This window comes from Babylonia areolata, chromosome 22, assembly GCF_041734735.1.
Source record: "Babylonia areolata isolate BAREFJ2019XMU chromosome 22, ASM4173473v1, whole genome shotgun sequence".
Classification (NCBI taxonomy): Eukaryota; Metazoa; Mollusca; class Gastropoda; order Neogastropoda; family Buccinidae; genus Babylonia; species Babylonia areolata.
The window spans coordinates 10220164-10234924 of NC_134897.1; the positions used below are offsets into that span (position 1 = coordinate 10220164).

The window sequence follows — 14761 nt, forward strand, 5'->3', positions numbered from 1 at the left end:
AGACCCCAAACCCACCGTCGAGAGCAGACACCTCTTCAGGCAGACCGTAGTTACACAGCACCTTGAGCACCTCCACCTCCTTCTCCAGCCACACGTACAGCTGGTACCTCAGCTGTCCCCCATCCACCTCAAACCCTGTGGCCAGGGTGCTCAGCTCTTCCATCAGTACCTGCACGCATTGTTAAACATCACACGCATGGCTCTGTGGGTCCGGAGAATCACCCCCTACCTCAAAGCAAATGAGAAAAAAAAAAAAAAAAAAATGTAGTGAACAGAAAATAAACTAGTAAGAAGTTCACTTTCAGACAGGCAATGTTCGTGTCTAAATAACCCTGTAGTGGACAACCAATAAGCCAATGAGAAGTTCACTTTTGGACAAGCAATGTACATGTCTTAAAAAAGAGAGGCAAGGCCTTCGAGACTCACTTGTGATACACAATTAAAAAAGGATAAATATAAAATATGAATAAAAAAAAATCTTTTAAAATCATTGAAATGTGTTCTGTATTTAATATAAAGCTTTGGGTTAAAAAAAAAAAAAAAGGCATAAAATCAGATTCGAACCGAGCATGTTCAGGTCAAGAGTAAGCAGTCTTACAAACAGCGCTAATGCGCATCTACAAATGACGTTCCAAAAAAATTTAAACGTGAATAATCGGTTACGGAATTCGAAGTGATAACACCATTCAAATCATGTCATTTTGATATATCTTCGGCATTTAAGAAATTTAAAGCCCGCGGTACAGGAGACGCTGCCATCACTTCAAGCACACTGCAACATGTATCCGCTTTCTCCACATCTGTGGAGATCCGCGTTCGACAGGCTCAGTTACCAGCAAAAACTACATGCGCCATTCTATTTCTCTTTTATGTACATTCTAGTTAATTCAGCATCCACTTTAAAATATTTATATTCAGTAAATACTTTGATGATGCAGTTAGTGTCACTGCATGTGTTCTCTCCAGAATTTGTATTTCTTTTCTTTTAACTGCGAACAAGAAAAAATGAGGTCATGCCAGCGTCAAACCTGAACATTTTCTGGATTCAGATCCTCAACAAAATAAACCATTCCTGATCCAGATATACAGTTTCATCCAGAAGACTTGCAACCTATTATTGGTATGACTGTGAAGATTTTTTCCCCCACAATTTCCAATCCACGACAAAGTATTTCCAGAGAAAATGACAATGTTCAAGTTTACCACGGACACAAATAAACACACACACACACACACACACACAACCGAATACAGGGTTGTTACATAGACTCACATTCTTTACACGAGTCAGTCAGTCACTTTATAGTGAACAGACACGGAACCAACAAGAAGTGAACCCTGACCTTCAGACAGGCAATGTACATGTTTAAATCACCTTGTAATGAACACTGAACCAACAAGAAGGGAACCCTCACCGTCAGACAGGCAATGTACATGTCTAAATCACCTTGTAGTGAACAATGAACTAACAAGAAGGGAACCCTCACCTTCAGACAGGCAATGTACATGTCTAAATCACCTTTTAGTGAACAATGAACTAACAAGAAGGGAACCCTCACCTTCAGACAGGCAATGCACATGTCTAAATCACCTTGTAGTGAACAATGAACCAACGAGAAGTGAACCCTGACCTTCAGACAGGCAATGTACATGTCTAAATCACCTTGCAGTGAACAATGAACCAACAAGAAGGGAACCCTCACCTTCAAACAGGCAATGTACATGTCTAAATCACCTTGTAGTGAACAATGAACCAACAAGAAGGGAACCCTCACCTTCAGACAGGCAATGTACATGTCTAAATCACCTTGTAGTGAACAATGAACCAACAAGAAGGGAACCCTCACCTTCAGACAGGCAATGTACATGTCTAAATCACCTTGTAGTGAACAATGAACCAACAAGAAGGGAACCCTCACCTTCAGACAATGTACATGTCTAAATAACCTTGTAGTGAACAATGAATCAACAAGAAGTGAACCCTCACCTTCAGACAGGCAATGTACATGTCTAAATCACCTTGTAGTGAACAATGAACCAACAAGAAGGGAACCCTCACCGTCAGACAGGCAATGTACATGTCTAAATCACCTTGTAGTGAACAATGAACCAACGAGAAGTGAACCCTCACCTTCAGACAGGCAATGTACATGTCTACATCACCTTGCAGTGAACAATGAACCAACGAGATGCAAACACTCACCTTCAGACAGGCAATGTACATGTCTACATCACCTTGTAGTGAACAATGAACCAACAAGAAGGGAACCCTCACCTTCAGACAGGCAATGTACATGTCTACATCACCTTGTAGTGAACAATGAACCAACAAGAAGGGAACCCTCACCTTCAGACAGGCAATGTACATGTCTAAATCACCTTGTAGTGAACAATGAACCAACAAGAAGGGAACCCTCACCTTCAGACAGGCAATGTACATGTCTAAATCACCTTGTAGTGAACAATGAACCAACAAGAAGGGAACCCTCACCTTCAGACAGGCAATGTACTTGTACTGCTGGGCCATGATGTCCATCTTGTGGTCCCGTTTCTCTGACTCAGGAGGTGGACCTTGGCTGTCACCCAAGCTGTCATCACTTCCGTCGTCGTCCTTGACGCCCTTGTCAAACGTCACCTTGCCCTTGCCTTTCGTCTCCAGGTCTGTCAGGAACAACGTGGAAGTTGTTTTGAAGAAAGTGTTGGTGCTTTACAGGGGTTTTTTTTGTGTGGCTACTGGATGTGTGTTTAAGTGGAGACAGACAGACAGACAGATCAACAGACAGTGTTTATAAGTGCGTGCGTGAGTGCGTGAGTGAGTGAGTGCGTGAGTGAGTGAGTGCGTGTGTGCGTGTGTGTGTGTGTGTGTGCGTGTGTGTGCGCGTGTGTGTGTGTGTGCGCGCGTGTGTGCATGGGTGTGGATGGGCATTTGCAAGCATGTGAGTTCATTTGCGCATGTGCGCACCCATTGTGTATGTGTGCGTGTGTTGCGCGTGCGTGCACGCGTGCGTGCGTGCGTGTATGCATTCATGTATGCAAATACCCATGTTTGTCCAGTAATATGTGAACACATATCTATAAACAGAATAAAGAAATGAAAAAAAGTCAACTGTTTCAAAACACCCACCAAAAATTGTAAATGTCTGTCTATTATAAAATCAGGGGGAAAAAAATCAGTTTCTCACACAAGTGACCAATCCCTGAGATTAGAAACACCAACAACATTCTTAACACCATTCTGCTGAGAACACAAACAAAACACAAATACAACCAAATTTGTTTCATCACAAACAACAAAACAAAAACAAGCACAAAACAAAACAAAACAATTACCACCCACACACACCTAAACAAGAAACCACCCTCACCTTTCTCCCCCTCCTCCTCTCCTCCTCCCTCCCCCTCCTCCTCCTCGGAATCACTGCCCAGTTTCAAGTCCAACTCCAGCTCATCGTCAAAGCGAACCTTGTTCATCACAGGCGCTCCCCAGTCATACTCATCCGCTTTCTGGCTGGCGACCGGGGTGCCCCAATCAAAGGCATCAGCTTTGTTCTGACTCGTGACGGGGGCGCCCCAGTCAAAGTCTTCGGCCTTCTGGGACGTGGGAGCGCTGGGTACTGGCGGAGCGTTCTGACCACAGTTCAGAGAGGTGTCCGCTTCGTTGCTGCCCTGACTCAGGTCAATCAGAGTGCCCCTCCTCACACTTTCCTGCCATGGTCAGAAATAACCCAACATGTTAATTCTTTTCTTCTTTTTTTTTAATGTTTCCATACAGCACTGAATCTTGTGCAGGTCTTTCGTGTGAGACATTCACAACCATGCATGAGTGTGAATCTCAGTGACGATATACAAAACTTGTAAAAACACATGGAATGATGGACAGAAGGTGAGACAAACTAAAGACAGAAAGAGGGACAGGAGGAGGAGTTAGTTTGGAAAGAGGCAGGTTTCAAGAGGCGAGTGCAGAAACGTAACAAAGCGAAAGAGGGAGCTTGTTCCAAAACTAAGGCCCAGATACAGAGCGGTGGACAACTGTGGAGTGTTTCAATCTGGGAACGCAGGTGGATGTGAAGCTGGTTGTACATATCAGAAAATATTTCCAAATCATAATCATGATGCACACACACACAAAAACCCCACAAACTCCACAAGAACTCAACAATGTCAAAGTCCAGCGATATGTGTACCTGTGTCTGTTGTGTGACTTGATGTTTCAGATCTATGTCAAGACACATCAAGCAACACACTGTACATCAGTCAAATGGAATTCATTCTCTGTGTTGTAGAGAAAATACTTTAAAATCATATTCATAATCCACACACACACCCTCCCCCACCCACCCCCCACCCCCCCAAAAAAATACTGCACAACTCAAGACCATGATACATACACAAAAAAAACCCCAAACAATCAAAAACTCCACCACTCTACAAGCAGGACTCCCATTTAGGAAATTCACTGATATTCTTGGGTTGCCCCCCCACCCCCTCCCAAAAAATTGAAGATTTCATAAAGAATGGTGCAATCTTACGCAAACTGGAGCAAATTCATAGCACTTTACTGCCATTATCATAAATCCTCAATTCACACAGAGCACCTCTAATCTTACATACACACACTAAAACATCCCCAGAATCCACACACACTAAAACATCCCCACACTCCAGACTCCACACACACACTAAAACATCCCCACACTCCAGACTCCACACACGCACACTAAAACATTCCCACACAACAAGAGCAGCAACGTCAAAGAGCGGCGAGGCGTGTACCTGCGTGTGCTGCGTCACGTGGTGCTTCAGGTCCCGGTCAGTGTCCATGGTCGGGGGCAGGCGGGTCATGACCTCCAGGGCCAGCAGAGGACAGCCGTTCTTCAGGTGGGTGGTTGCCGTGGCAAAGAACAGCTTGCGCTCCCTCCACGTCACGCGGTCGATGGTGGTGATCTTGTCCGACACTGCCACGCTGTTGGTTCGGGTGAATCCTGAGCAACACACATATACACGTTGTTAAATGTCCCTAAAACGAAAATTTTCTTCTTAAATTACGATTATGTAACATATTCTACCATGACCCACTGGTGCAGACTCCAGCAGGCGTCTGATTCCTGTCCTGTGCAAACTATACCCACCCATGCAGTGAAAACACAAAGTAGCTTTGGCTGATAACCTCCTAGAAGTAGGTTACCTCCCCTTACAGTTTTCAAACACCACGCTTTTTTTTTGCTTTTTTTTTCCTGTCTGCTGTTTTTATTTGTTTTCCTATCGAATTTGATTTTGCTACAGAATTTTGCCAGGGATGACCCTTTTGTTGCTGTGGGTTCTTTTACTGCACCAAGTGCATGCTGCACGTGGGACCTCGGTTTATATTGTCTCATCCAAATGTTTGCGATGTGTCGCATCACAGAGAGGTTTACCTGTGAGGATGGCCCGTCTCTGCTTCAGAGAGGTGGAGGCCAGCCTCAGCCTCAACAGCAGGGGGTGGGTGCGCAGGTAGTTGTAGAAGCTGAAGATGTTGGGCTTCGTCCACACTGCGTCGCTGTCCTCCTTCGAGTCATGCTGGCTCGGCTTTTCCTGCAGCGTAAAAAAAATACACATGCTGTTAAGTCTGAACCAAAAAAACAACAGGCAGATTCACCCAAGGCTGGGGATTTATCAGTATATTGAGAGTCTAAAACAGTGACAAATTAGCCCAAGCTTTGGGATTTATTTGTATACTGAGAGTCTAAAAAAGTGACAGATTAGTCCCAGCTTTGGGATTTATTAGTATACTGAGAGTCTGTTCAAAAGACAAGTTGTTCACTTCCAACAGAATGTTCACCAGAACTGTTCAAATTAAAATCATGTTGTTTATAGCCCTGCTGTCCTGCAGCTTGTACAAAAATGTAACATACACACTGTTAAGTCTGAAAGAGAGAAAAATGACAGATAAGCCCAAGGTTTAGGATATATTAGTGTACTGACAGTCTGTTAAAATGACAACTTGTTCAATTTCAACAAAATGCTCACCAGAACTGTTCAAATCAAAATCATGTTGCTTATAGCCCCACTATAACGGCTAATACAAACATATCCTTTCTTAAAAACAGTCAAATAAATTAACAACAAGGTAAAAAAAAAATTTTTTAAAGGGGTGTGGGGGTCGGGAGGGGTCTGCAGAAAAAGGTCTGATACACTAATGTTAAACAGAACATTTCACTCACGTTTTATTCAATCCATGTAAAACTGTAATCAAGTTTATATTTATTTCCTTCAGGGACAGGAAAACAGTATCCAAAAGAACATCTTGGAACAAGGTCTTCATCTTCATTGAGGTAGCTGTAAGGTTTTTTTTTGTTTTTTTTAGCCTGTTATAATGCTGATCTGACATCTGTTTTGTGCCTGATATCAGGCTGATATCACATCTGTTTTGTGATTCAAATTTGTGTTCTTTCTGACACATACACACACACACTCTCTAAATCTCATCTTTTAACTCCAATGATCACTCACATGAACAAATGGCTTTATGTATATGGGCTGTCCATATAGGTAGCCATAGTCAGTTTTCAGGAAAAAAAAAATATATATATATATATATATAAAAGAAACAAAACAACAAAAACAAGTCACCTCTAACAGGGTGTGCAGTGCGGACTCGTAATCCTTCAGCGTCCAGAAAGCCATGGAGCGGAGGAAGGGGTCAGGGTGAGCCTTGTGGATGCTGTAGTTGTTCCCGCCCTCGTCCATGCCCAGTATGTGGGTGTGCAGCAGCTGGCACACCGACTGGGGCAGGGGGTCGTCTATCTCGTACAGCCGACACACCACCAGGGCCAGCTGGAAGTCGTTCAGCTTGTCCAAGATCACCTGCGTCAAACAGCAGCACGTGTGTTTCAGTCACAAGCTTACGTGCGTCACAGCAGTTTCAGCTCCAGTGTCAAGGTGTCAAAGCAAGTGGATTGATCCATAATTGTTATGACACATCCGCTGTATAAATATAAATGATACATGAATAAAGGAATCAATAAATAAACAAACCAATATATATATATATACATATATATATAAAACAATTTTTAAATATAGCATATGTCTAACCTTCACACAAATCCAACACACTAATCAGGCGTTGAGGTCCTACCCTAGGTTTGTATAAAACATTAACATAGAAGAGTTCAATAAAATAAACAAAAAAGTAAACACATTAAAACATTCTATCTCTGGGTTGTATAAAACATTAACAAAGAAGAATTAAACAAAATAAACAAATAAATAAATACATCAAAATATTCTACCTTAGGTTTGTATAAAACATTAACATCGAAGAATTAAACAAAATAAACAAATAAATAAATGCATCAAAATATTCTACCTTGGGTTTGTGTAAAGCATTAACATAGATGAATTAAACAAAATAAACAAATAACACATTAAAATATTCTACCTTAGGTATGTGTAAAACATTAACATAAAAGAAATAAACAACATAAACAAATAATACATCAAAATATTCTAAAGTGAAATATACTTTGGAGGCAAATCATTAATATAAACCAACTTATACAACAACCACAGAAGATTTTCTTCATTACAGAGACCTTCAAAGTCTCCAATACCTATCATTTAAATTACAAAACCAGTTCACGCACTACCCAATAACCCACCATGTTCAGTTTCAACACTCTGAATTGGGTGAAACAGAAAACTATTAATACACAACAACAAGAGCTAATGTATAAAAAAAAAAAAAAAAAAAAAAATTTCCCACAACAACCAACCCATAACTTTCAAGCCACAACGAGCACACACACACACACACACACACACACAGAAAGAGGAGCAAATCAATAGGTCTGGTTTTTATCAGTTTGACACGGTACAGAATAGTAGTCAGTCGTGTCCGACTATGACCATTAGAACAGCAGAGGAGGCAACTGCTGTACCAACTATCTGGTCCAGAAAGGAAATTTTCTATCTAAAATTACGTTTAAGTAACATACTTACCGTGACCCACTAGTGCAGACTCCTGCAGGGGTCTGACATTCCACGTCGACAGAGAGACAGAAAATACAAAAAAAACTTATCCGTATGAAGAGCACAGGAACAGGAGTCATAATGGCTGCCAGAAAAAGAGGGCGCTAGTCAGGGGGGCAAAGGGGAGGTTACCTACTTCCGGGAGGTTATCGGCCGTAGCTACTTTCATTTTCTCCACATAGGCGGATAGTAGTTTGCACAGGACAGGAATGTCAGACCCCTGCCGGAGTCTGCACTAGTGGGTCATGGTTAAGTATGTGTAATTAAATTTGATGTAAGAGGACAGTGTCTTACCCAAGTTACATCCCAACTCTCTTGGCCACAAAGGCTTTAGGACAGTTGGTGTTGGAATGGTTCCCAAAGGCCAACTAGCCCCCAAGGCTGCAGCACTAAGAGGGCCATTGTCCTTCACAAAAGACTACGGTCCACTGAGGGCCATTGTCCTTCACAAAAGACTACGGTCCATTACGCAATCTTGCCTCCTAGTTTGAGAGCCACAGTCCTTCACAAAAAACTACGGTCCATTACGCAATCTTGCCTCCTAGTTTGAGAGCCATAGTCCTTCACAAAAAAATATGGTCCATTACGCTATCTTGCCTCCTACTTTGAAAGCCATAGTCCTTCACAAAAGACTGCACACATGACACCAAACCTACCATGACAGCATCGTGCAGAGAATCAGCCAGCAGAAACAGTGCAGCAGCGTCGTAGAACTTCTGTTTGCCCATCAGGTGGAAGGCGTTTTTCTTGGCCAGTCGTCGGGACTCCTCTTTCGTGAAGTCCTTCCTGAAGAAGTCTGCCTTCTGTCTGTTGTCTGCAGACCTGAGTGAGTGAAATTGTGTCATGGTGAAATGGACTGACATTGAAGACTAGGACTGGATTCTTCTTCTCCTACATTTTTTTTCCCTTTTTCAAATCACCGTTATGAAGATTTTAACGCTTTTAATGTTTTCATTACTGTTGATGCAGATTTCTTCCAATTGTCAGGAAATTGTGTTATGCTGAACTGGACTGACACTGGAGACTTGGGCAGAATTTGTCTTCATTTCTTTTTTCCTTTTCACATTACCGTCATGAAGATTTTCATATTACAGATTTCTTCAAATTTTGCTTTGTTTTTGTTTTTGCTGGACACAATCATTTCGACTATTATCATTATTATCATCATTATTATTACTATTTATGACTATCTTGTTATGGCTGTTTTCATTATTGTTGCTGCTGATGTCATTATCGTTCATGATCACTATTTGTCATAAAATCTATCTGTATATATTATCATTGGGTGCAGTAGTCGTAGTATATCATTATAACTGCTATCATCATTATTCTTCTTACTGCTGTTTTGATTCTTTATCATTCTTTAACAGTAAACAATAAAAAATGAAACATATTAAAATATTCCACAATACAATATGAAAATCGACTCCAATACATCTCACCCATAAGATCTTGTTTTACACAAGGATAACATAATAAAACAAGAGGCAAAGCCTTTAAGACTCACCTATGCTTCGCACTTTATCCAGTAAATGAATCATAAGGAGAAAAAAAAAGATTAAAAAAATCGTTGAAAAGTGCTATGTATTAAATATGATATATAAAATAAGCTTCTGAGAAAACATTATTTAAAAAACACACACAAAAAACATGCATGTTCAGTTCCGATGCAAGCAGACTAATCCCCAAGGTTGCGGCACATCTGACGTCATTTGACTAAATTTAAAACTTAAAGCAATGTTGACGTTTTCTTCTTCGTGTGATAAATAGATGTGATTGTAGTGGACATAAATAACGCAGTTTAAATAATGTTTTTTGTGTCTTTTATCATATCTCGATTATTCTTTTATTTCGGCAGTAAAGGAGACGTTGCCATCTCCTTCAAGCACATCGCAACACATGGCAGATCTCTAGATCTGCACAAACCAGATCTACAACGGGCTGAAAGAAACGATCGATTTAATTTTTCTTTTATGTTCATTCCAGTTAATTCAGAGTCCACTTCAGAACATTTATATGCAGTAATAATGTCTGTAGTAATGTAGTAATTCTGTCCATAATTTGTGTTTCTTTCCTTTTGGTTGTGAATAAGAAACACGAGGTCATGTCGTCTTCGAACACAACCTTCCTTCTTGTCGGCCAAACTCAGTGGAAAGCGGTTTTTAGAATTTTCAGATTTCGGAACACATCTCAATGAAATAAACCATTAATGATTTGGAAATGTGACTTAATTCGGGAGACTTACAACCTGCTATTCGTATGACTGCGAAGACTTCTTTTCATACTATGTTTAAGCCAATTTTGGTACTGGCAGACAAAGTATTTCCAGAGGAAATGGCAATGTTTAAGTTTACCATGGACACACACACACACACACACACACACACACACACACACACACACACACACACAAACACACGCGCGCACAACCGAACACCGGGTTAAAACAAAGACTCACTTTGTTTAAACAAGTGATTCAATAATGTAAGTTTAACACCAACCACCACCAAAAATGCCCCTGTATTCAAATATGGAAAGCAAGAAATTCACAACAACCTTACTTAAAACAAAAAAATAGGAAACAATTCATAACCATACGTCAAAATTGACAGTAATAATACTCATTTACAACAACCTTACTTTGAACAAAAAATGGAAAACAAGAGAGGCAAGGCCTTCAAGACTCACTTGTGATACACTTAAAAACAAAAAAAATCCAAGCTTTTTATGTATTGAGTATAATTTCAAAATGTAATGTTTAAGATGAGAAAGATCAGTTTAAAGCAAATTAAGTCCCCTAGCATTAATTACAGAGAAATTTCCCCTTTTTACTATCTGCACCAAAACGTTTGCAAATAAATAAAACTTCCATGCTTAGCAAAAGAAGTTTCTGTTTGAACAAAAAATGATAATAATGATTGCTCTTGTTGTTGGGTCAGAATATCAGATCAAAGTGCTAAGTTTAGAGAATACAAAAAATATAAACAGTAAATGCAGTTTGCATATAATTAGGCTTCATTTTTTATTTTTTTTGTGCCCATCCAGAGGTGCAATATTGTTTTAAACAAGATGACTGGAAAGAACTGAATTTTTCCTATTTTTATGCCTAATTTGGTGTCAACTGACAAAGTAATTGCAGAGAAAATGTCAATGTTAAAGTTTACCACGGACACACACACACACACACACACAGACAACCGAACACCGGGTTAAAACATAGACTTACTTTGTTTACACAAGTGAGTCAATGATTCATAATCATATGTTAAAAATGAAAGTAATAATACTTTCCAACACACACACACACACTTTACCTCCAGAACAGAAACCAATGGACATAAGAACTCCGCAACAGAAAAAAAACAACAAATAACTATAATCATACTAATACTACTAATGATAATGATTATAATGATGATGATAATAAAAACGATAATAAAATGATGACACAATTTTTTTTCTTAAATGAACTTCACAATAATCTTACTTAAAACTGCACACCCTTCCGTATTTTTCTTTTTTTTTTTTTTTACTCATAACCATGCAGTAAAAAAATGACACTAACACCTCACCACCAGAACACACACACACACACACACACACACACACACACACAAACATCCATACCCCCGCCCCCCATGCCCCTCCCCACCCAGCCAACACCCACTCACCTGAACAGACCCCACAGGACATTCTTCTTCCTCATGGACAGGTAGAAGATGGCAGCGTCCATGGGATCCTTGCGGCGCTGGAAGGCGCACTTGGCCACGCGTTCCATCAGCTGCCGCAGCAGGCGTGTGTTCGTCAGCCACCACCCCACGCCAAACTGCCGCAGCTCATCCCACTGAGGGTCATCCTTCTGCATGCAGGGGATCATCGACAGCAGTTCCTGCAGGGAAAACGGGTCAGTGTCAGGCAGACTGACATGGGGTGTGATTACCTGTGTGCTAGCTGAACTGGTAGTATGAGCAGCATTGACTTCAAGTTGTCTACCTTGTGAATGGAGAGAGTTACCACTCTTTACCTTTTGTTAATCATTTGTTCTCCTGGATTCATTGTCTATTCCTTTCAAGGTTAAAAAAAAAACAAAAAAAAAAACCATTGTGATAACAATGTGTTTGTTCTGTATTGTCTGTATGTTCTGTGTAGCTTATTCAGGATTAAAAGGCTATGCCAGTCTTGAATAAAAGCTAATCTGTGTTTGCACATTTCTTCTGTCCTTGGTGTTGTGTGCACATGTCAAATGATCAGTTTAAGGACAGGCCCGGCGCTTCCTTTTTTCAGGAAGTGTCTGGGTTTGCTCCAATATACCTTTTATTTACCTGCATGCTAGCTGAATCGGTACCAAAAGGAACACTGACTTGAAGTTGGGTACATCAGTCCTATCATAGACAGGTTCAACAGCTCAGTGGTTAATGCATTGGACTACCGTAAAGTTCGGTCTATAAGCCCCAACTTTTTACCCCAGCTTCAACCTCTGCGGTTTATACAATGATGCGGCTTATTTGCGGATTTTAATGATCCCGGGAGTGTCACGTTCTCGTCTATTCTTAGCTGCCCGTCAACTCACCAAAATCATGATTTTTGTCCATGAATTTTTGGATGAGCTTCAGGATTTATAAATCAAACCCGCACACATTAAAGCCTTCAGATCAGCATTCAGTTCTACTCTGCTCAAGCGTACACTCTCATCATGCCGAAAACACAACGTTATGCCTATGATGCAGCCTTCAAATTGAAGGCGATCGACCTAGCAGACGACAGCACAAGCGACGAACCAGCAGCGACCTCCACCTTCATGTTCATGAAGTGAAAGCGAGGCTGAAGTCAGTGACAAGACGGCGGAGGAAGCTGTGCTGGTTCTCTTCAACTCGGACACTGAAGACGAAGATTTTAGTGGATTCAGTGAGCAGGATGACTTTGAATAAATGTGACTATCCCTAAATTAGTGATCTTATTTTCGTTGTGTTTGTTTATTATTTTTTTGTGGCACTAGCAGTATTTTCGCTTGCTTTTCTTTGTGTTGTTCCCGCTTGTGTTTATTTCATAACCTACAGTATCAACCGCTTTTCTGTAATATCAGTATGTGTTCCGGTACAGAAATAAGTGCGGCTTATAAACCGGTGCGGCTTATGTATGTATAAAATTCAATTTTTTCCAAAATTTAGTGGGTGCGGCTTATATACCAGTGCGCTCAATAGTCTTAACCTGGCAGATTTATCATTCCTGAATTTCACACACAGAAATCCGTTGAGACAAAAAAGTAATGTAATACAAAACAATACAATGCAATGCAACAGAATGCAGTACAGTGCAGTACTGCTGGGACAAACAAGTGATACAAAACAATACAATGCAATGCAATAGAACACAATATAGTACAGTACAATACTGTTGTGACAAACAAGTAACACAATACAAAACAATACAATGCAATGCAATAGAACACAATATAGTACAGTACAATACAGTTGTGACAAACAAGTAATGCAAAACAATACAATGCAATGCAACAGAACACAATATAGTATAGCACAATACTGTTGTGACGAACAAGTAACACAAAACAATACAATGCAATGCAATAGAACACAATATAGTACAGTACAATACTGTTGTGACAAAAAAGTAATACAAAACAATACAATGCAATGCAACAGAGTGCAATATAGTATAGCACAATACTGTTGTGACAAACAAGTAACACAAAACAATGCAATGCAATGCAACAGAACACAATATAGTACAGTACAATACTGTCGTGACAAAAAAGTAACATAATACAAAACAGTACAATGCAATGCAACAGAATGCAATACAGTACAGTACCGTTCGGTACTATAATACTAAACAAAATGCAATGCAACAGAATGCAATACAATACAGTTCTGCATAGTACAGTACAGCACAATACAGTACAGTACAGTACCGTACAGTACTATAATACTAAACAAAATGCAATGCAATAGAATGCAATACAATACAGTTCTGCATAGTACAGTACAGCACAATACAGTACAGTACAGTACCGTACAGTACTATAATACTAAACAAAATGCAATGCAATAGAATGCAATACAATACAGTTCTGCATAGTACAGTACAGCACAATACAGTACAGTACAGTACCGTTCGGTACTATAATACTAAACAAAATGCAATGCAACAGAATGCAATACAATACAGTTCTGCATAGTACAGTACAGTACACTGCACTGCACCACACACACACCACACCACACACACACCACACCACACACACACACACCACACCACACCACACACACACCACACCACACCACACTCACCTCATTGGCCTCAGAGTGGAAGGCCCACACCAGGGAGTAGGAGCGGAGGCCCTGACGCTGCAATGGGAGACGATTCAGCTGGGGAAGAGTGGTCAGCAGATAGATGTGCTGCCGCATTGCCAGCACGAACCGCAGCCCGCAGTCATCCATCGACTCTGCAACGGCGGAAATCAAATCAGTTTATGGTGCCAAGAGCCTCGCCAATCACTGCAGCCATCTCAAGGCCATCACCACGTTAGCGCCTACTTCAAGATGCCACGGCAGAAACAGCGACTTCAATGCTACAAGTGACCCAGGGTACATACATGTTGTCGTCGTCTTCTTTTTCTTCTCCGTTCGTGCGCTGCAACTCCCACGTTCACCTGTATGTCCACGAAAAGGCTTTTACATGTATGACCGTTTTTAACCCCACCATGTAGGCAGCCATATTTCATTTTCTGGGG

At 40.6% G+C, this 14761-nt stretch overlaps 1 protein-coding gene across 6 annotated transcripts in view; it reads right to left on the reverse strand.

Annotated features, from left to right (window-relative positions):
* The window catches only part of LOC143297010 (dmX-like protein 2), a 137244-nt gene that overhangs the window by 55248 nt on the left and 67235 nt on the right, over positions 1 to 14761 (reverse strand). For all 6 annotated transcript variants that reach the window (XM_076609134.1, XM_076609132.1, XM_076609133.1 and 3 more), the window contains exons 31-39: positions 14319 to 14473; positions 11682 to 11899; positions 8667 to 8832; positions 6610 to 6843; positions 5415 to 5571; positions 4774 to 4982; positions 3366 to 3705; positions 2492 to 2661; positions 16 to 169 (exon numbers count right to left, since the gene is read on the reverse strand). In XM_076609134.1, coding sequence (XP_076465249.1) covers positions 16 to 169; positions 2492 to 2661; positions 3366 to 3705; positions 4774 to 4982; positions 5415 to 5571; positions 6610 to 6843; positions 8667 to 8832; positions 11682 to 11899; positions 14319 to 14473 — 1803 coding nt within the window. The remainder of the gene's footprint in view (positions 1 to 15; positions 170 to 2491; positions 2662 to 3365; positions 3706 to 4773; positions 4983 to 5414; positions 5572 to 6609; positions 6844 to 8666; positions 8833 to 11681; positions 11900 to 14318; positions 14474 to 14761) is intronic.